We start from the raw sequence: 23,714 nt of genomic DNA, 5'->3' as shown, positions 1-23,714 counted from the left end.
AAGACTAGAAATTATTTTATTAAAGTCAGTTAAAAAAATGTATCTGGAACCAAAATTCAGGTAAAAATCTTTTAAATTCTTCTGCCAAAAATTACAGTCCAAAAGAAACAGAGAGTTGCCTTCAAAAATTTCCAATTCTGATAAATAGGCAAGTGGTGGATAATTCAGTGCTTTGGTTAAGAAATGAGTAGATTCATGCACTCAAACGTTCCTGCCCCCTGATTCCTAGAAACTAATGAGATGTGTATTGTAGGGTTGGGCGATATTAGATATCGATATGGATACATCGCACTAAATATCAATATCGAAACATAAATGTCGATATCAAAAACGATATTACTTCAGCTTTTTCTGGTATCTACCGGTGAACGTTCAACAGAAAATATCCAACATGGAAAATTGTTTTGCAAATGGCAGAGAAGAAGAATTCAATATACTGAATTTTATATGCTGATACACAGCATGCATAGGTATATCCATAAGATGGTATAACCCATTCTCAAAGTACGTTTAGTTCGGGTGGACTTTCAAATGTTACTGAAAACCTCCAAAAGGCTTGGATAGATAAAATACCTCCTAGGCTTATAGGCCTTGTTCAGATCACACTAGTCAAAATTGCCACATACCTTAATCTGTGTTTCTAGAAACCATATATTAAACCTGACGATCTTCTCTGAGTTGAGTGTAAAATAGCTAGAGACATGGAATGTGCCTTTCTGAAATCTTTATCAGTAGATGCAAGTGCCGTGACAGTCTCCATGATTCAGCCACTGCAGGATCAAGCCAGTTCGTGGGGATTACAAGACGAAATTTCAATAGTCAATGTCAGGCAAGCTTCATCAGCACCTGTATCGGTCACGCTGTCTAGATTTTCAGTAGGGAGTCTTTAGTTCCAAGAAAAACTGATCCACTCAAGTCATGAAAGTCCTGTAATATAGATCTAAGATATACCTATAAGAGGTTCATGAAATTAATATCTATGCCTGCCACCTTTCTGAGAGTGGATCCCAAGTGTGATTAGTTAATCAAATAGTTTATGGTAACAAAGCATAAGTAAGGACCAACTAGGCCAAATAGCAACAGAAACTCTAGAAAATGGAATTTTTATAACAGTAGATACACCAAATTAATTGGATTTTTATACTGACTCCAGATATATGAAATTCATCAAGTTTCATGTACCCATCAAAAGCTAAGAGCCTTAGAAAATTCGTATGATTTTTATAGAGAGTGGAAACGCTCCTAAAAAGTCAGTGCATCTAAATAAAAATTACGCCCCCAGATTCGGCATATCAGAAAACCATGCCTCAAGGTTTTCTAGCTTCTGTCTGCAATAATGTGTAATTTTGTAATTCTTGCCAGATAAAAGATCACGAATAAGTGTTTATTTATTCTGTTCTTTTTTGTGTTTGTGTGTATTTTTTCTTTGCCAGAGTGATCGTACTGAACCGATGGTCATGTAAGATTGGAAGAGGGCTCGTTCGAACGAAAATTACAGTTCTAGTTCCCCATTTCGTGACAAACGATTGGAGGAGCAACTAGAGTCCTCCTCCCTCCCATGGTCCTTTTATCCCAAAGCCATCCGATCAAATTTAGAAATAGCCATTTTGATCAGCATAGTTGGAAGGTCTAGTATCATGATGCCTCTAGGGATGACACGACCCTGAAAGTCCCTGGAGAAAAGGACATTTGAAAAAGATATTGCATATTTGATATCGGGAAGTAAACATATATTTTTGGGGGAGAGTGAATTTTTATGCCGGGAGAATTTTCTAAGGGAAAAATTTTCTGTGGCGAGGGAAGTTTCTTGAGAAGAACTTTCAAAGGCAAACTATACACAAGGGCGGAGGAATTTACTAGAATATTCTACACGTGGAAATATTCTGGAAAAATTGCATAGGGAAAATTTTCAAAGGAGTTGAGATTGTCTGGGAGATTTTCCCATAGAAGGGATTTTTCTGCGGAAGGGATTCTCTACGGGGGAATTTTACGTTGGAAAAATTTTCCATCAAGACATTGGAAGGGGAGATTTCCAGGAAAATTTTTGTTGGAGGGAGGATTTTCGGCATGACTTGAAAAACAGCTAGAAATTAAAAACAATTTAAAAAATTCTTATTTTAGACAAAAGTAGGTTTAAAAATTTTTTCAGGTGGAATTGTCCACAAGAAGTTTTTTGGGAGAATTTTTAGCAGGGATGGAATTGTCTGGAGATGGGAGAGCTTACGCGGAAGGAACTTTCCAAGGAGGGATTTTCTTGGGGAGATTTCTCATGGAGGGAAAAGGCGAATTTTTTGGCATTATTTTAAAAGCAATCAGAAATTATATAAATAAAAACTAATTTTTCAACTGCAAGTGAGGAGCAATATTGAAACTTAAAACGAACAGAAATTATCACATATATGAGGGCCGATCCCCCTCCTCAACAACTTGCTCTTTACGATAATTTTGACTTTTTTGTCCCAATTATTATGAACAACTCCAAACACAAGAGTTCACTGGCAGATCCAGGGAGGGTGGGGTGTATCCAAGGTTTTTTCTGGTGCCTTCTTATCCTGTTTTTTCTTTTTTACTCTTTTTTTTACCTTTGTCACGTTCCCCCCCCCCCCCCCCCCCAACATTTTGCTCATTGGCACCCTTGTCCCCTTGCCTCCCCCAAGGCTTTTGCTGTAGATCCACCCCTGTAAGAGCTATCTAATTAGAGTAAGGAAATTATTAACATAAAAAAGGAAACATTGGCATGAAGAGTAGGGTGTTGAGGATGGGATATATCCCTTATATTCGGAACATTTTTTAAGTGTTACTACTTAATTTTAGTTGAAAAAACAGTTTTAATTTAACGACTGAAATGCTGAACAAATTTTCAGGGAAACATATTGACATGTTGCTGATTAGAATAGCCAAAAATAACCAGTAGCTTATTTTTCTCTACCCTGAGCCCAAGTAATTCCAAATCATGGTTTTTGTAATATTCGTTCATGTAATAGAAGTTTTTTTTTGTATTTTTTCAAAATTTGTAAAAAAAGACTGTGCAAAATATTCTTTTATTACAAATTTTGTCATCGAATTTTGCCAAAACTTAAAGTTAACCTGAGCAAGAAACTGATCAGAAATGCGGAAATTGATATATCGATTATTGAATATCAAAAGTAAAAATATCGATATATCGTTGAAACAAATTATCGCCCAACACTAGTATATTGACATTTGAAATAACAGAAATAGTACTTCTCCATATTTTCAGACAAGATGACTGATGCCAAATACTTCACAACCACCAAAAAAGGTGAGATTTTTGAGCTTAAATCAGAGCTGAATAGTGACAAGAAAGAAAAGAAGAGAGAAGCAGTCAAGAAAGTAATAGCTTCAATGACAGTTGGCAAAGATGTCTCAGCATTGTTTCCAGATGTTGTTAATTGCATGCAGACTGATAATTTAGAATTGAAAAAATTGGTCTACTTGTATTTGATGAATTATGCAAAAAGCCAACCTGATATGGCAATTATGGCTGTCAATACATTTGTCAAGGTAAGACAGCTTAATTTTATTTCTGAATGTAAGCATTAGGTCTAAATTATAAAAAAGTTTAGCAGTAAGGAGATGAAATGGGGATTAATAGTATTATTCTATTCCAAAAGAGGGAGGGATAGCTGCCGTTTGTTTCCAGAAAAAATTTCATTGATAGGCTCAAATTCTAATATTTTGTAAGTTTCAATTCTTCTTCTCTAGTCTCTTGGATTGCATTAAAAAAAAAAGAAATCATTGTTTGGAGTAAAAATGGAAAATTTGTAATTGATCTTAAATGATTGACGAGGACTTGGGTTTGATTAAATCTCAGATAGCACTTTTGTTTTGATTGGTGTGCTTCAACTTGTGTCTTCATTGCTATGGTACTACAAATCCTATTGGAGAAGCAAGGGACATGCTCTGCTAGCTCTTCTATATTTATAGTGTAGATAAGGAAGAAACACTTTGACTAAGAACCAGACATTGGTAGGCTTATGGAGTTTTTTCTTAGCTAAGGTGGGTGAGAGAGCTGATTCTGGTAATCTGGTACACCACAAGGGACAAAGCCTTGGTGGGTGCAAAAGATAATGGTGATAAGATGCTCGGCCTGCTGCCTAGGTGGCCAAGGAAGATGAATTAGGTACATCCCCAGGTGTAGAGAAAGGGAGAGAGAAGAGTTGGAGTGACTTTTAAGTCATGTATAAATAGGGACAACCCATGTTAAATCAAGGGTCTGGTTTCAAATTTCTTCTATTTTTGTTTATGCTTAAGACTGGCATTGACTGTGAACTTGAATTGGTCCCCTCAATAGTCATCCCAATATATCCTAATCAAGGATATGTATTTTTTATCCAGCCACTTTGTGTGGAACGGGTGGTTGTAGAAACTTAGAAGAATGCTTGTTTGATTAGTGAAAGACTTACTTCCCCTTATAAGGGCGTGCACCCTTAGGGAGGCCTTCTGAGCCTTTTTGTTCCCAGACTCCCCTCTCCTGTAACCAAATGTGGAATCAGATCAAAATTTGCATATGGTCGTTTTGGTTAGAATAGTCAAGAAGCCTAATAAAATAATTCTGAGGATGGCATGATGCACACAGTACCTGGGTCATGGGCATCTAGATTTTTCATTTTTCACAGAGTGGTTTTAGGAGAAAAAAGCACGTGTCCTTGGTTTTGGCTTTACAGTAAGACTGAAACTTTAGGTACTATTCTTTGTTCCAAGGGAATTTTATATTTGTCTGTGGGAGGGAAAAGAGTTTCAGGGGACCTGAAAAAGCCTAGCTTCTTTTATTTCTGATGGGTTATAAATGTATACCTATAAGTCTTTAGCTAAGGAAACTGATGCACAAGCTCAGTTTTGGCTGGGTACACAGGCTCCTTAAAAACAGGCTCTTATTACTTATACTTTATCAGAGGTAACGCTACAGTTTTGCCTGTAGTAAAGGCCATGGTCCATAAGATCAGAGACCACACTATAGCAGTGCCTATAGTAAAGGCCATGAGGCTTGAATATTTTATATTTGTTCCCAGAGGCACTGTATATGGAAGGGGTGGTCATATTAACTTCGGAGGGGGCTAATTCGATTGGAGGTTCTAGATCTTTTTTAAGAGTCAAAAGTGATTGTGGGGTACATAGTCCCCCGGTCCTCTTTTCCCCAAATGCATCCGACAAAACATTGAGATAGTCATTTTGTTCAGGGTAGTCCAAAGACCATATAACAGTGCCTCCAGGGTTGAAACAATCCTCCCACCTGAGCTTAGGGGAAAAGGCTGTAAGTTATGCCCCAGGGCATATTAAGGTTTTATGTAAGGGACGGCTGTATAAACTTCAGAGGAAGGTTATTTGATTGGAAATTGACATTCTTCCCATGCGTTATCTATGATATCATATCTCCCGGTGGCCTAAAAAATTAATGACCTAAGATAGGAGGCAAAGAAGATCCGTTGTATACAAGTAGCAAATTTGCCTAAGTTTTTTTATTTCTATTGCCGAAAATGTATGCTAAAAAGATGCATTTAATAAACAAATTCGGAAACATGCATGCGTTATACACTACAATTTATCTATTAGCCATGGATTAAAACAGTTTTTTGGATAGTTGGCCGCAGTAGGCTCTGGATTTCTAGTACTGAAATTGATCTATGAGGAGTTTTCTAGCTGCTTTGAGTCACCAATTGGGAAGCTTAATTTTTTTTTTGTTGTATTTGGAATCATTAACATTTTCACTTTGGAATTAATACCTTTCTTTTACTTTTACCATTTCAGAAACCATTTTTAATACCCTCTTGGATGGTTTGCAACAGTCTCAATATGTTTTTTTTGTCTTCAATCAATCAATTAATTTATTCAACCAATAAATTCACAACAAAACACTTCAAATAGACTCCCCCGTAAGGCTCCATGGCCAGGAGAAAAACAGAGGAGGAGTAATTTTAATCATTTCCCTTGGGATAACAACAGTTGAAGTGTGTTTAGATACAAGAAAGAAAACAATAATCTTAAATTTTTTTTCTATTAAAGACAACTTAGGTAGGGTATTTTCAAGGAAAGTAACAGTTTTTAATGGGTGACAGACCGTGTTCCCTGTTTGTGTGAACTCGTCATCGTATATTTTTCTGTTCATAATACTATTCAATTTTTTAGGATTGTGAAGACCCAAATCCTTTGATCAGAGCACTTGCTGTTCGAACCATGGGCTGTATTCGAGTTGATAAAATTACTGAATACCTTTGCGAGCCCTTAAGGAAGTGTTTGAAAGATGAAGACCCATATGTGAGAAAAACTGCAGCTGTCTGTGTTGCAAAACTGTATGACATCTCAGCAACATTAGTTGAAGACCAAGGATTCTTAGATCAGCTGAAAGAGTTGCTCTCAGACTCTAACCCTATGGTATTTCTCGTGTTTTTGCTGATTTATCTGTTCTTTTTGTTTTCTTTTCAAATCTTTTTTTCTTGATGCCATGGTATAGCAACAGGATCGAATCGGAGACTCGCTCCCCGCCCGCTCTGGAATTTGAAATCATTGTAGAAATATAAATATTTTCCAAGTATATGACATATATAAAAATGCGGTTACAGTGGTTAACTCACTCCCCCCGCCCAAAGTGTGGTTGACGCCTGCCAAAACGGTATTCTGACAATATTTCTCCCACTAAACATATTTAAAAAGAAAAACTGTTACCTGTTCAAAACTTGTGATGAAATCTTGCGTGTTTTGTCTTGAAAACTTGGTGCAGCTCTACAGCCATTAGTTTTGTTGATCTTTGTTTTTGAACATGGGCTGTATTTTTCTGTGTTCGTCCTAAATGCTGAAAACTTGAACATTAGATAACGTTCGCACTTATTATTATATTTGTTTTATATAGCTCCCTATTTTACATAGGGGCACGGGTTCAATCCCAGTTGTCACCAGTTATTTAGTTTGGGACGGGGGTCAGTGGCGTGGCTCTGTAAGCTCAGCCAGAGTCGACCCAGCTCTAAATGGGTACATGGAGAAATCTAAGGAAGGTAAGCAGGAAGGGTGTGTGAAACCATAGGATGGTTGGCCCCCAGCCCCCCATTGCACTTCCTGGGTGAAGGGCCATGAAACGGATATCAGCACCGCCAGTTTGGATCTTAAGGGTCTAGTGCTGTCTTATTTACTTACTTACATAGCCCCCAATAGTAGTGTGTGACAACTGATGAAACGTATGTTGTTGTTTTTTAAAGAGAGATATTTCCTTTCTCTCTTCAGAGACAATATCTTGTACCAAATTAGAGAGGAAGGTAGTAAATAAAAGGAATGAAATAGTGAGTGAATAGGAACATTATTATAACATAAAATAAAGACAACTGCAAGGTTCGCACAAAGATATGTTGAATTTTCTTTTGCTTTAACTTGTTTTGAGTGTCACGTCTTTTTGCTGGACAAACTTTTGTAACAATGGAACAGAGCCTTAAACTAGACAATTCAGTTCAATTTATTTCCGAAACGGGCAGCGGACAAGCCGACTATTCGTTTTGAAACATAAATATATATACAATCTAATATCAACACTTTTAAAATAATTTTAAATAATTCTAATCATCCTCTTAAAATCAGTACACAATAACTGACTAGTCAAAATATAATAAAATATAACTAACGAACTAAAGCAGCAGACAAGCCAAATATTCGTGTTAGTCGTCAAAACACAAATACATGTACAATCCATAGTCAACACTTTTGAAATAATTTGAAATAAATCCAATCGTCCACTTAAAACCAGTGCACAATAACTGACTAGTGAAAATGTAATATAACTAGCGAACTACAGCTGTAGCTGTTCTTGCTTACTAGCAGTAACATTAAAAAACTTTACAAATGAGGGAGCAAAGCTTTTCGAAACATCTGTTTTGAGACACATTGATTGGCTGTATACGAGGTACAGAGAAGAGGCCAATATGCCGCCTCATCCAATTCGCTGGCTGACAATAGTAGATGCGTCACCATGCAGTTTTTTTCTATCTCTTTAGTCACCTGTCTTCACTAAATTGTGGCCTCAATAGTTTCTTATGTTTATTTTTGATATTGAGTGTTAATGCCATTTTTTTTGGTATATCCAATTTTGAAAACTTTCAGTTGATAGGAAACTAAACACTTAAAATGCTCTTTAATATTTGGATAAGAAGCGGACATATGTTTCATATCAAACAGTTCGTGGTAACAAACTGTAGTAAGGAGCGACCCGGCTCAATAGTAGCCAAAACTCTAAAAAATGGAATTTTAGTACCAATAGCTACATCAAAAGAATCGCATTTTAATGCTGATTTTAAATATATAAGTTTCATCAAGTTTAGTCTTACCCATCAAAAGTTACGAGCCTGAGAAAATTTGCGTTATTTTAGAAAATAGGGGAAACACCCCCTAAAAGTCATAGAATCTTAACGAAAATCACACCATAAGATTCAGCGTATCAGAGAACCCCACTGTACAAGTTTCAAGCTTTTATCTACAAAAATGTGGAATTTTATATTTTTTGCCAGCAGGCAGATCACGGGTGCGTGTTTATTTGTTTGTTTGTTTGTTTTGTTTTTTTTTCTCCAGGGGTGATCGTATCGACCCAGTTGTCCTAAAATGTTGCGAGAGGGCTCATTCTAACGGAAATGAAAAGTTCTACTGCCCTTTTTAAGTGACCGAAAAAATTGGAGGGCACCTAGGCCCCCTCCCACGCTAATTATTTTCCCGAAGTCAACGGATCAAAATTCTGAGATAGCCATTTTATTCAGCGTAGTCGAAAAACCTTATAACTATGTCTTTGGGGACGACTTACTCCCCCACAGTCCCCGTGGGAGGGGTTACAAGCTCAAAACTTTGACCAGTGCTTACATATAGTAATGGTTATTGGGAAGTGTACAGGCGTTTTCAGGAGGATTTTTTGGTTGGAGGCAGGGATTGAGAAGAGGGGTATATGCTGGGGGAACTTTCCATCGAGGAATTTGTCATGGGGTTAGAAAATTTCCATGAATGGAGCGCAGGATTTACTAGCATTACTTAAAAAAAAAAAAAAGAAAAATTAAATATGAAAAAGTTTTTTTTTCAACTGGAAGTAAGCAGCAGCATTAAAACTTAAAACGAACAGAAATTATTACCCATATAAGGGGCTCACCTCCTCCTAATACCTCGCTCTTTACGCTAAAGTATTTTTAGTAATTTCAACTATTTATTCTGCGGCTTTTATGATTCAGGGGTCATTCTTAATGAATTGGGACCAAATTTAAGCTTTAGTGTAAAGAGCGAGGTACTGACGAGGGGGCGAACCCCCTCATATATGTAATAAAAACATGAGAATACAAAAGTTCTTTACGTAAGCTAATTTATAAGTTACGTATATCTTTTACTTATAAAAAGATTCGTAAAAAACTAAAACTTCTTGTTGCCTTTTTAATTAACCGAAAATGGGAGGGCAACTAGGCTTCCTCCCCCGCAAATTTTTCTCAAAATCATTCGATCAAAATAATGAGAAAGGCATTTAGCCAAAAAAAAAAAAAAAATATACAAATTTCGTTTTAATTATTCCTCTGCAGAGAGCCAAAATCAAAACATGCATTGATTCAAAAACGTTCAGAAATTAAATTAAAAAAAAAAAATAAGTTTTTTAAATGAAAGTAACGAGCGACATTAAAACTTAAAACGAACAGAAATTACTCCGTATATGAAAGGGGCTTTTCCTTCTCAACGCCCCGCTAAAGTTTTTTACTGTTTTAAAATGTAGAGTTAAGAGAAAGAGTCAAACTTTAGCGTAAAGAGCGGGGCGTTGAGAAGGAAAGCCCCATTCATATACGGAGTAATTTCTGTTCGTTTTAAGTTTTAATGTCGCTCCTTACTTTCAGTTGAAAAAACTTGTTTTTTTTTATTTAATTCTTTTTATTTAATTCATTTGTGAGGAGCATCAAAGAATGTTTCGTCCCAATCTATCAAGCACAAAATCATGATTTTCCTTACCCTTCACCCAAAAAAATTCCTGGTAATTTCAGCTTGGTTCTACTGCCGTGAGAGAAAACATGGTACACTTACCAAATATTAAATTTGCTCCATTTTAATATATTTTTGTTGGTTTAATAAGCTCGCAAGCCTTAAGTGAGTCTCAAGCTCGTATAGCTTTGTAATGTTAGTAATTATGGAGAAAACTGATTTATAGCAAACCTTTTTCCTTGTATATATAATGCGTTAAAGCTGTGAAACCAAGTAGATCATTGGTTTGAGTCTGACTTTTTTTTTTCAGTTGCTAAAAAGTTAAATATTTAGAACGTATTCCTTTTTGGGTAAAAGTTGTGGTTGTTGCGAAAAAAATATATTAGACCGTTACAATTATCCAGATGGATACAAATTTCTTGAGAGATGGAAAGGGGGTTATTTTCTCTTCGGAAATGAATATTTCTGAAGTTGTTGTTTTGATTAGTCCACTCTATTTTGTATCATGGCTTGGGGTCTGTTTGAAACTTCCAATGACAGATGTTTTTACTGTTGGGGGGGGGGGGGCAAGACAACTTGAGAGTTTTCTGTCACAGGAGGGAGCAAAACAGTTTTTCTCCGATCCGTACAAAAGAGTGTATGCTAGGGTTTTTTTGTCTTCGCTTTTCTGATGTGACAGGATTTTCTGCTAGGTCACTAAATATACGGTAAAACGGCCTTAAATATATAATTTGTGGCATGGCTACAATATTATGAATTCTTGCAAAAATAAGGTCCTATTCAAAGGGAATTGTGAACTTACAGTCGTACCAAAGGAACAGTGGGTTTTAATTTCAATCTTTTCCAACATTAGTAGCTTAGCTTTCTCATACTCTTTTTCCAGTTGGGGGACCAGCGCGTGTGAGCTTGTTACCAGGTGTTAATGCAGTACCATTCAAATCAATAGATTTGTTATAAATTCTTTCCGCATCTATAGCCCGTGTCTTTTGTTTTATGACAACTCGTGTCTAGAATTCGTTGAAAATCAAACATCATATTTTACGTTATTTAGTGGAAGTCTAATTTCACGATGATTTTGATAAATGTCTTGGAAACATTTTTCAACTCCATTAGATGTCTCGCTAACATAAAAACTTCATCTGCGTAACGTATTATCTGTAAATTAGCACCCTTATACATAAAACCTGAAGGCAGTTGGGAGTGAGCTGTGGTATTGAATTAATGCACAAAATGAGTGAAGTAATTGCATGCTGTTTGAACCCAACGTGAATTGGTATTTCTTTCGACAGTAAATCATTTCAAGGAATGCGCATTGTAGCTTTTTTTTGGTACTACATTTAAAGAATAGGCCAACTAAATATGGTGATACTCCACCGTTCAAAAGTTCATCTATTTCTAGGGGATGCCAAGACGAATCAGGTACTTTACTGTCGTTATACGTTTAAAGGGCAAGGGTCCCATCTGGCTCATCCGTATTTCCCAATAAATTACCCAAACATATTAAAGCAGAAACACATCGGCCCTTAGGATTGTGTCGAAACTGATAAGGAGTCCTACAAGTAGCGTAAATGTTTAATCATATGCAGTTCAAATACCTTAGCAAATGCAGAAAAAAAAGATTAATTGGTTGGTGTGACGAACATTCATGTGTATCCCTTTTTTTTAAGGATTTAAGTAAGTTAGGCCTAAACTAAAAGGATGCGGAACCAACACCACTGCATAAAATCATTTGGCAAAGCAGCATAATGTGATAAATTAGCTACACAGACCCATTAATGAAAGCTGTTGTGTGTATACAATCTCTTTAAACCGTATGCAGAGCTCGATTGCCTTCTTGCTTCAATCATAAAAAGGCAAGAAAATATACGTGATTGTTTTCACATTAGCGACTAGCTGGGAAATATGGGAGGTTGTCGATTATTTGATTTAAGGTTGCCATCTGACAAAAAAACAAGAACTTCAAATTATCCTGAACTAACCCAGACATGTTAGATTTTAGCATTTTGCTTTTAGCATTCCAAACGGAATGACTTAAACAAGAAAGCCAAAAATCTAAAACTGAAAAGTGTAAGCAATCAGGTAGTGCAACACTGTTCAGAGGCTGAAAGGAAATTTCTGGAGGAATGTCGGAAATAACAACAAATGGTGGGAAGAGGAAGCCTTATAGAAGATTGTGCCTTTGAGACATCCCCTTCCCTTATATGCAAGTTTGCTCTATCGTGCTGGATATCAGAAAAGGTCTTGACATTGTGCTGCAGTAGCAATTTGTCTTCCCGCAGGGTTAATTTGATATTTGTAAAAATGTATGTTTTTACAGGTTGTTGCAAATGCAGTGGCTGCTATATCCGAGATCAATGAGGCGAGCAGCACTGGTGCGCCATTGGTTGAGATGAACACCCAAATCATCAATAAACTTCTCACTGCTCTAAACGAATGCACTGAGTGGGGCCAAGTATTCATTTTAGATGCTATTGCTACATATACACCAAAAGATGAAAGAGAAGCTCAGAGGTAACGGGGTTTTCCATATTACAGCGTATGGTGCACCGAAATGTTTAATCTCGTACTAAAATTGAAATTAGGTACCCTTAAGCAGTATCATTTCATTATAATATGTAAATTAAATCAATACAATTATCTTTGGCGAAGACAAGCTTCTATGTCAAGACAAAAATCCTATTATTGGAATTATCGAGGCATTAGTCTGGTCTCTGTAGGTAGCAAATTACTTAGTAATATGATACTTTTTGGACTGTGAGATGCTGTAGACAAAGTTTTTAGAGAAGAACAGTGCGGTTTTATAAAAGGTAGAAGATATGTCGACCAAATTTTTACTCTTGGCTAATAATTGGGAACTGCCTTAGTTGTCAAACACTTTTGGTCCCGGGTTTTATAGATTATGAGCAAGCTTTCGATTCTGTTGATAGGAGAGCTTTAGCAAAGGTCTTATCCTTATATGGTATGCTAGACAAATACATTAAAGCGATTAGTGCTCTGTACGAGAATAATACTGCTGCGGTTAAGATAGGAAATGAGGTTAGCAGCTGGTTTCGTATTAAATCAGGAGTTAAGCAGGGTTTTGCTCTATCCCCCTTTATATAGATCATTTTGATGGACTTTGTCTTAAGGAATATAGGAAATGCAATGGGAGACCACGGAATCAAATGGGAAGGAAAAACTCTCCTGGACTTAGATAATGTTGATGATTTAAGCATCCTAGATGAAAGTGTGAGCAAAATGAATGAATTCCCAGAGGTTTTGTGAGTTCAGGGTGCTAGAATAGTTTTGAAAATTAGTTTTAAGAAGAATAAGTCACTAAGGCTTGAAATAAGTGAAAATGAAAAGATGACGTTGGGTAACGAAAAAAAAATCAGGTGGGCAGCTTCACTTACCTTGGTAGTAAAATTAGTAAAGGAGGTGGGAGCAGTGAAGATGTTAAAAGTAGAATAGCCAAGGCTCAAGGTGCTTTTTCACAATTAAAAAAAGTTTGAAAGAATAGGAAAATATGTCTTCAAACCAATATTAGAATATTGGAAGGTACGGTGATGACAGTGGTCAAATATTGCTGTGAAGCATGGGCGCTCCGAAACGCGGATGAAGATTTACTAGATGTTTTCCAGAAAAATGGCCTACGGACTGTTCTGGGTACCCGGCTGACTAATCGTATTTCCAACAATAGGCTGTATGAAAAGTGTGGTTCAATCCTGCTTTCTAGGGCTATAATGAAAGAAAGATTGAGATGGTTAGGGTACGTTTTGCGGATGAAGGATGACAGATTGCCGAAGATTGTCCTTTTCGGCCAACCGTCTAGGGCTAAACAGAAAGCAAGTCGTCGCCGTTTGGGGTGGGAGGTAGGTAAATTTGTATTTAAAACCTTTTATTTATTTAAAAAAAAATTATTAAAAAAAAAATTATTTAAAAATTTTTAATTAAAAATGTTAGTAAATTTTTATGAGGATGTCATGAAGAAAGATCTAAAGGAAATGGGAACTTCTTGGGAGGGTGTAAAGAGGGAGGCTCTGAATAGATTGGGATGGAGGAGGTAGTTTTGTTGGCCTCAGGTGGCTTGGTGCTGCGGTGAGTTGTTAATTGCAGTAGTAGTAGTAGTTTCGATCAAGAAACGGTGAAGTGAGTTTTGGGTGCTATTGGGGGGGGGGGGGGTCAGAGGAGGTCTTCAATCATACAGTACAATCATAAGGAGATTCAAGTGTGAAGATACAGCCAGTCTGCCAAGGGAAATAGTTGTAGACTAAAGTTTGATAGACAAAATTTGGAATTTTGGAAGTTTTTGACTTGATTTGCTTTAGGCCAGTTGTCTGATATTGGTATTCTCTGTGGAAGGTTGCTCAGAAAGTGAAATACATATTGAAACTGCTGAGACTCGGTTGGAATTTCATACTCAGGTATCTACACCCAAAAAAAACTTTTTATAAAAAATATTAATGACCTTTACAGCCTAGGTGCGCTAGCTGCCTTTAAAGAATCTATTTTAGGAATACCCAAATTTTGAGCCCTCCTAGCCGAATGGTTAATGCTCCAGACTTGAAACCCTGAGGTCAGTGGTTTGAGTCCTGGCGTTGCTGCTTATTGGCTTAAGACGGAGTCAATAGTGTGACTCTTTAAGCTCAGCCGAAGTCGACCCAGCTCTAAATGGATACCTGGAGAAATTTGGGGGGAAAAAACGGGACGCCGGATGTTGCCCCCAACCACGCATTTCACTCTCGACCGTAGGCATCGAACCAGGAGATCGGTACCTGCGCAGCGCAGACTATTGGCCAGCATGCGAAAAAAGTTTTTTTTTTTTTAGGTTTTTATACCCGAATTTTTAATCCTTGAAGCCTGCTAGGGCCTTGATTGAAAAAAAACTAGCGGTCCCAAATTTATGTGAAGGTCTGTTTGACCTAAGCTGTGTGCCCATTGGAATTTTGGATCGCTTTTGCACCAAGTCTAAACACTACTCGTTTTTCAATCAAGTTTCGACTTGGCTCGTTTTACGTTACTCATATCAAGTCAGTCCACAGCTTGGACTTAGCTCATATTTACCCTGATTATAGCTCAGCGAATATTGCAAGAGTCAGGACTTGGATCGTTTTCACATCGGGACAGTACATTTGTTTTTGTGTTTGTCATTTTCTAGTATAACTAATTTCGTTTTGATCTTAATCACGATTTGGCTTGTTTTGTACCTAGTCAGGCCTTCCTATGATATTTAGAATTCTCGCATGACCCTGTTTCAAACATGGTGCAACATGCCTACTTCTCTGCTAAAAAGCTGGTGTTGAGGAGGGATGCAAGCTGCAGAGATCACAGAACCAATTTTTACTTACAATCTATATTAAATCGTACACATTTAAATTCTATGCATTCTTGTTTTAGCTATTTGAATATACCCATTTGTCCTACTAAGTTATTTCAGTGAAGAATGGATCAATTGCTTATCTTACGGGTGTTACCCTTGGGGCTGCATGTCCCTCCCCAAAGACAGATTCTGAACTTTTTGGTTTTCAGAGTGATCTTACAACCAAAGCGTCTTAATGAAAAAGGGCAAAGAAGGTGGACAGATTGCCCTCCGATTACTTTTGGTCCTTCAAAAGGGTAGTAGAAATTTCGATTTCTATACGAAGGAGTATCCTCCCAAGTTTCAACGGTCATCTCTCAGCTTTTTTTGGCTATGATGTAAAATACGCTCGGCAAGGATGTCACAAGTTTCTGCAATTTCCAGTAAATGTTTTGCGTATGCCCTCAACTAACTTGTCGTGTAATCCAGAACGCGTATGATGCCGGTTGAGAACTAGTGTTACGCATCGAAAATGGCCTGGTCCATTATTTGTTTTGAACTAAATATTTTTTTGTTTGCTGTCAAATGTTGTAGATAAAGGGTAACTTAAAAAGTTTAAGAATCTCAGCTCTTTTGTTTGCGTTTACATCGTAAATCAGGCGTGTTTGTTTAAATAATTACAATAATAGCTTTATAATTCTGTTAAATTGCATGGTTCTGGTATGGAAAGAAAAATCCAAAAGTTCAAGTATAATCTTACTTCTATGAAACACTTCTAGCTATGTAGGAGACATCTGATCTCTTTAAATGTCCAATCTTGAAATTTGATTTGAATGTATTTGCCTACTTGTTATATTAATGTTTTTGTAATTAAATATTTCAAACTAAACATAACTGTTGGCATACTTGAATTTTAGGAGAAATTCTCTGAATCCCGTGAAACGTACATCTGATTGAATGTATTTTTCTTTAGCGAGAAATATCTCCATTAACGCTCAAAAAAGAAAATACAAAACTTTTGTAAAATCCCTAAAGCTACTGCTTTTCTTAAGGGGTTGTTCCTGGTAATAAAAAAAAGAATTAACAACCAAAGAAAATTCGTCATGGTCACCTCGAAGCACGCTAGCACACTTCAAAGCTCCGAAGTACATTTATTTTCGTAACTGAAAATACACCTGCATAAAAAAAGCTCACAACCTTATATTTTCTTCTTCTTCTAAGTTCACACAATCCAAAATTAGCATCTCAGCTCAGTTAACCTTAATTCAACGAATTGTAAACAAAAACTAATGACAATAATAATAATAATAATTTTGAATTAATTAATTATTAAATTCGAAACTCATAACTAGACAGAACATTCAGATTTACTAATCAAACAGTTCGTGGTAACGAACTGTAGTAAGGAGCGACCCGGCTCAATAGAAACCAAAACTCTAAAAAATGGAATTTTGATACCAATAGCTACATCAAAAGAATCGCATTTTAATGCTGATTTTAAATATATAAGTTTCATCAAGTTTAGTCTTACGCACCAAAAGTTACGAGCCTGAGAAAATTTGTGTTATTTTAGAAAATAGGGGGAAACACCCCCTAAAAGTAATAGAAAATATATCAGAGAACCCTACTGTAGAAGTTTCAAGCTCCTATCTACAAAAATGTGGAATTTTGTATTTTTTGCCAGAAGGCAGATCACGGATGCGTGTTTATTTGTTTGTTTTTTTTCTTTTTTCTTTTTCCCAGGGGTGATCGTATCGACCCAGTTGTCCTAGAACGTTGCGAGAGGGTTCATTCTAACGGAAATGAAAAGTTCTAGTGCCCTTTTTAAGTGACCGAAAAAATTGGAGGGCACCTAGGCCCCCTCCCACGCTAATTATTTTCCCAAAGTCAACGGATCAAAATTCTGAGATAGCCATTTTATTCAACGTATTTGAAAAACCTTATAACTATGTCTTTGGAAACGACTTACTCCTCCACAGTTCCCGTGGGAGGGGCTACAATTTACAAACTTTGACCAGTGCTTACATATAGTAATGGTTATTGGGAAGTGTACAGGTGTTTTCAGGAGGATTTTTTGGTTGGGGGAGGGGTTGAGAAGAGGGGGATATACTGGGGGAACTTTCTATCGAGGAATTTGTCATGGGGGAAGAAAATTTCCATGAAGGGAGCGCAGGATTTACTAGCATTATTTAAAAAAAAACAATGAAAAAATAAATATGAAAAAGTTTATTTCAGCTGGAAGTAAGGAGCAGCATTAAAACTCGAAGCGAACAGAAATTATTGACCATATGAGGGGCTCACCTCCTCCTAATACCTCGCTCTTTACGCTAAAGTGTTTTTAGCAATGTCAACTATTTATTCTACGGCTTTTGTGATTCAGGGGTCATTCTTAATGAATTGGGACAAAATTTAAGATTTAGTGTAAAGAGAGAGGTACTGACGAGGGGGTGAACCCTCTCATATGTGTAATAAAAACATGAGAATAAAACATTCTTTTCGTAAGCTAGTTTATAAATTACGTATATCTTTTACCAATAAGAAGATTCGTAAAAAATTAAAAGTTCTAGTTGCCTTTTTAATTAACCAAAAATTGGAGGGCAACTAGGCTTCCTCCCTCGCTCTTTTTTTCTCAAAATCATTCGATCAAAATTATGAGAAAGCCATTTAGCCAAAAAAAAAAAAAAAAAAATGCAAATTTCGTTTTAAATATTTCTCTGCAGAGAGCCAAAATCAAAACATGCATTGATTCAAAAACGTTCAGAAATTAAATAAAAAAACAAGTTTTTTCAACTGAAAGTAAGGAGCGACATTAAAACTTAAAACGAACAGAAAGTACTTCGTATATGAAAGGGGCTGCTTCCTCATCAACGCCCCGCTCTTTACGCTAAAGTTTTTTACTGGTTTAAAAAGAAGAGTTGAGAGAAAGAGTCAAACTTTAGCGTAAAGAGCGGGGCGTTGATGAGGAAGCAGCCCCTTTCATATACGAAGTAATTTCTGTTCGTTTTAAGTTTTAATGTCGCTTCTTACTTTCAGTTGAAAAAACTTGTTTTTTTTTTATTTAATCTTTTGAAAGACTAAAAATCTTCTATCAAATCATCAAGCACCAAGGACAGTGAAAAATGAAATCTGGCTGAACTGTTTAAGTGGAAAATTGCACAGTCATATATATATTAAAAAATTAGGAAAATTTAAAAAAATGAAAATTACATCCATATGCTGTTATGCAGTTTTTGATAATAACAAGTGCCAACTTAAAAATGAGAAACAAGGGCGAAAATCAGCAAAAAATAAACTAAAATCTAATGGCTGTAAGTATTTTCCGAAGGGGTGGCCTTTCTTCAAAGGTCCTAGTTGCGTTTTGGATTCAACAGACTGTCAATATTTGATTTTACAAACGAAAGCCGTCTTCGAATTCAACTTATTACTTTTGCTTTTATTTTTTCGACTCAACGTGGCAACATTGACGAAAATTTAGATCTGCCCTAAATATTTACAATCTTATAAAAACCAAAACATATCTTAGAAAATCTCAGTTTTCAGATGTGAATAGACCTAGATGGACCGAGGGAGTAAGCAATATTTTATTTTGATGACATTGGTACTGTGAGCGCAGGTCCAGCCGTATTCAACAAATTTGTTTGCATGGTGTATAATTGAAAAAGATGATCAGGTTGACATTATCTTTGGGACAACTAAATCACTACAAGAATATATAACATGATGTTGCAATGACGATGCTTTGTTCCTTCAAAACATTCAGCTACTCCAATTTGGAGAAATATAGATTGGTGAACATATAAAAGAGTATATAGTTTCCTTAGCTGGTATTAATTTCCTTGTAACACCTCCTAATCGATTCATCTAGTTACCGAACTGTCAGAAATTGAGCAGTATTAGTTGGATTGCCCTTATCTGCTTTACTAAAGGTGGAAATATTTTAAGCCAAATGCTTCTACAATGCAGAATGTATGAATTTCAATAAAGAAAAGTGAAGAAGTCGCAGAACTTTTCAGTGAAAAAAAAAAAACAAAAAAAAAAACAAAAAACGCCTTAGCTTGTGTATTACACCGATATTGCTAGCTATGTTTCTGCTTAGAAGGTTTTAACGCTCCTTAATTGTAATAATGATAGATGGTAATAAGCTTACCTAAGCTATGGATGTCAGGTGATTGATTTTTTCAAACGATAATTTCCACAGGACCTTTGCCTGTCTTCAGAAACAGTCGACCTTCGTTTGAAAAACTCAATCACCTGACATCCATAGCTTAGGTAAGCTTATTACCACCTATCATCATTATATATATGAGTCAGGTAGACCTCAAAGAGTAAGTTCTCCGTAATTGATAGATTTTCATCGAGATAAACTCCAAGATATTTTACCTACGGTACTCGCATAACCTTGCTGGAAAAACTTTAATTGGTTTTGTATTATACATTGTAAAATATGATATACGTTGCGTACAACCAAAGTTGAAAAATAACATCCCTATAATGGTTTTAGATCTATGACTTATAAAAAAAAGAATTATCAACAGGATATTTTATTGATAATTTTTGAAACATCCATTAAAAAATTAGAACTTTAAAACTAAGTCCTTCTGTTACAAAAGAATAAATTTTTATAATTTGCGATTTCTACAACCTATAATGCTCAATTCTTTCCGTGGAAGATTTAAGCTTCTAATAGGTTGTCACTTGGAGGAAAAGATTAGATAATGGTTTTGTAGATTTATACTTCGTGCTCTGTATATGGCAAATTATCGCTTTTTGGATAGATATTGTATCTGTGAAAAAGAGTTCTGATAAAGCATTAACCATAGCTACTTTTCCTTTTAACTGATGAAACAGCCTAAATTCTCCATTATTCCAACTAGACAGATAAAATATAATTGACTAACAGCCTCGTCCAACCAGAACTATGCAAAAATGCTAAGACATGGATATGGTTTCACATTTGGAAAAAAAACGGATACCACTCGTACAGTGGCACACTCAGAAAATAACTTTCGGGGGGGGGGTGCCCGGTGATCCCTGGGCCAACCAACAGAAAACTTTAAAAACACCTTGGAAAAACGGTATTTTAAGGCATTACTTATAAGTTTATTTTAGCTCTTTGAATGCGAGTTTTGAGTAGGGACTAAGGAATGGATAACAAAACTGAGCAGATTATATAAGATTTGAAAACAGCAAGGGATTTTGTCTTGAGGGGGGGATAGAGCCCCTTTATCCCCCCTCCTGTGAGTGCGCGCCTGCACTTATATCTTATGAAAAAACTTTTGTCTAAATCCAAAGGCTGCTGGAAAGTGATTCATCCATCTTAAATCATATAGCCTAATTCTTTTAATTTCAGGTTTAATGGGCGGGGTGTTTTTTTCTGTATCCCATCCTTGTGATTGCCTTCAATAAGTTTTTCTTTTTGTTTTGTGATTTTTGATTATATATGTTGTATACATTCTTGTGAAAAATTTAATTTAATATTTTCTTGTTCAAAGCATCTGTGAGCGAATCACACCTCGTTTAGCTCACGCAAATGCCGCAGTTGTCCTATCGGCAGTCAAAGTTCTAATGAAACTGATGGAAATGATGTCCCTGGATGCGGACTTCGCTATAAACCTTACAAAGAAGTTGGCACCCCCTCTTGTCACTCTTTTGTCAACAGAACCTGAGGTAAGGTTGCTTTTGTTTGTAATCCTGTCCATGAAGGTATTAGTCCATGTCCTCGTCCATGAATTTCATATTCGATAAGAAGAAATAACAACGAGTAAGAATTATTTCCGCTCTAAAAAACAAAAGCAAACTTGCTTTGCATTCATAAGTGCCTTCGATAGACCTTACACCTACATATTTTGTTCACCTTCGAGTCCAAGTCTCCACCTTCCCTAGTTCTGTAATTTGTAGGATCTATAATTTTTTATAGTGTCTTATATTCTCCTTACAGCTTGTTAATTGCTTATAAATTTTCGAATTTGTTTCCTAAATCCTTGCATATATGCCTCTGACAAAACGTCCTAAATATAGCCTGGAATATTGCATAACAAGTAATGCCATTAGTCTGAACGCAATATTTTTATACCGGGTTCTTTGATAATGTCATTTTCATTAGTTTTTTTTGTTCTTATTTAATGTCTAATAGTATAAGGGTGTAAAAATGGTAGGACTTTCTGAAATTTTGGTACTTAACCTAATTTTTTAGACCTGGATTTGGTGGAACCTCAATGACTACGAAAAAGTAGATGAAAGTCCAAAAACTCCATTTTATGGACTCCAATCTACTTTTTTTGGATTTGCACCAATGACATCTGAGTGGAGATCTTAGCCGAAATAATTTGATTAGCCGAAATAATTAAAAAAATTTCCTTGTTTCACTAACTGTAAATTCCTTAGTTTCTTAGTTTTCATGTATTTTCTTTTATTTAGAATTTGCGTTCGTTAAGAAGGACTTGCGTGTTGATACCTTTTCTGTTTTTCTCATGTTCAGATGCTGATTTCTCAAATCCTAGACTGGCTGTAAAGATTCAATTATCGATAAAACATGTTGAATGACAGCAATCATTAACCGAGCCTACGTGTTCACAACTCAACCAGTATTTTTGAAAGGATCTATCCTGGATTATTTTGTTATTATAATGTAAGCTCGGGATTGGATCTTAGAATAGATACAAAATCTTTGATTAAGCCTGAGTAGACCAAATTTGATAAAAACACTTGAAATTTTTTTTCTTGCATTAGTATTTAAGCACTGGGCGGAATATTAACTCTATGCAGTCACAAAGATATTTCCTAAAGACAATTATTTATTTAAAAAAGAAAGGTAGAATATATTTTTATTAAGCGTTATATAATTTTTTACGATTTTTTTTTTTTTAATACCGAAGGTAAGACTAATAAATGTCGAAAAATTATACATTACCACTTATAGCGAAAAAAATTGACAATTTGTTGGATTAGTGTTCACGATTTGTATTCAACCCCAAAAAAACTCATGTCATCAATATAAAAATGAATATCAATCAATAAAGTAATCAATCAATCAATATATTTATTGCCCAAAAAAAACACACAAGGGTTCAATATGGAGTAGCTGACAAGACAAAAAAAGAAGAAGAAGAAGAAGAAGAAGAAAAAAGAAGAAGACACTCACAAAGAAATATAAATATATACTACAAAGAATAGATTCAAATATTTGTACTAATACATAGCAGGACGGAGGCTGTATGTCCTATTTACCTTTTGCTTTAGCTATCCAGATTCTTTCGAATTAGAAAAATAGCGCGACCACGACCCTGTTTAGCCACGGTTTGTGGCTCAGTTAACCCATAGCCTAACACTAGTCTGTTGTTTCTAGCCCATAGGTGTATACACAAGAGAAATTTCGCAAAACAAAAATATATGGATCTAATAGTCTTTTTATCAGTAGCCGTAAACACATTCCAAAATGGAGCCAATGCTAGGATATGAGGCATCGCAAAGTCGTTGTACACATGGACGAGAAAACGCCTGTGCTTTTCTAAGTTCTTCACTTAGATGAGAGATAAGGAGAGCCCTTGTCGTTTTTACACTATCCCCTATTTGGAGACTGAGATACTTAATACAAGCAGATAACTGAACAACACTCTGATTTCCTAACTGTACGCATCCAACATCACAAACGGATTTGCCGAAAGCAAGGACCTCGCTCTTCGATGCATTAAAGTCAAGACCTATTTCGGCATAATCCCTACTCAGCACAGAAAAATTCTCCTCCACAAACGATAGAGTTCTACTTAAATTCAGGATGTCTTCATCGTAATTGAATATGGAAAGGTCCAAAACAAAACTAATTCTAACCTTTTTCTAGGGTGCAACTACACTATTATTATACAATGGTGGCGAAGTTACACTACCCTTGCGGATTCCTTTCCAAACTCAAATTACGGCTTTACTCATTACGTAACCATGACGAGTAGGTACTGTCACGACAACGCATAATCTCGCGTACAGATTTTAAATACCTTCACAAATGGACGATTGAGAACTCGCTGCTGCGCACTATACAGCAAATCGGAATGCAAACTAGAATCAAAAGCACGAAAAACATCGTGAGCCGCAAGGACGAGAAACTCGCCACTATTCTATATATCCATCAGAACGTTGGCAAGTATATAATGCACGTGTTCCTGACTATAGCCTTCCTTAAATCCAAACTGGTTGTCAGGAGTTGAACAAGCCTTATTTTCGTCCTTAATCACTAGTAACTCCAGCCATTTACATAGAACAGAAGAACCTATCTTTATCTTTTTTCGGAACAGGCATCAATGTACCAACACAAAAAGAATCAGGGACAATACCAGGATTAAAAATGATTGGGTAAAGTAAATGTAGATACTGCAGCAGCTTATCACTTGCATGTATCAATGAAAACCACATAATTGATCATAACCACATGAAAACTTTTTTCGAAGATGAATGATAGCACTATAAATATCAGAGGTCGTGACTATGAAGCAAATATCTGATTCAG

The 23,714-nt window shown here is 36.0% G+C and overlaps 1 protein-coding gene across 1 annotated transcript in view; it reads left to right on the top strand.

Moving 5' to 3' along the window:
* The window catches only part of LOC136033763 (AP-1 complex subunit beta-1-like), an 80,023-nt gene that overhangs the window by 11,235 nt on the left and 45,074 nt on the right, over positions 1 to 23,714 (top strand). The window contains exons 2-5 of the mRNA XM_065714658.1: positions 3,242 to 3,525; positions 6,148 to 6,393; positions 12,254 to 12,447; positions 20,707 to 20,881. Of these exons, the coding sequence (XP_065570730.1) occupies positions 3,247 to 3,525; positions 6,148 to 6,393; positions 12,254 to 12,447; positions 20,707 to 20,881 (894 nt within the window). The 5' untranslated portion in view covers positions 3,242 to 3,246. The remainder of the gene's footprint in view (positions 1 to 3,241; positions 3,526 to 6,147; positions 6,394 to 12,253; positions 12,448 to 20,706; positions 20,882 to 23,714) is intronic.

The sequence above is a fragment of the Artemia franciscana genome, chromosome 12, assembly GCF_032884065.1.
Source record: "Artemia franciscana chromosome 12, ASM3288406v1, whole genome shotgun sequence".
Classification (NCBI taxonomy): domain Eukaryota; kingdom Metazoa; phylum Arthropoda; class Branchiopoda; order Anostraca; family Artemiidae; genus Artemia; species Artemia franciscana.
This window is presented reverse-complemented; position numbering and strand designations above follow the sequence as displayed.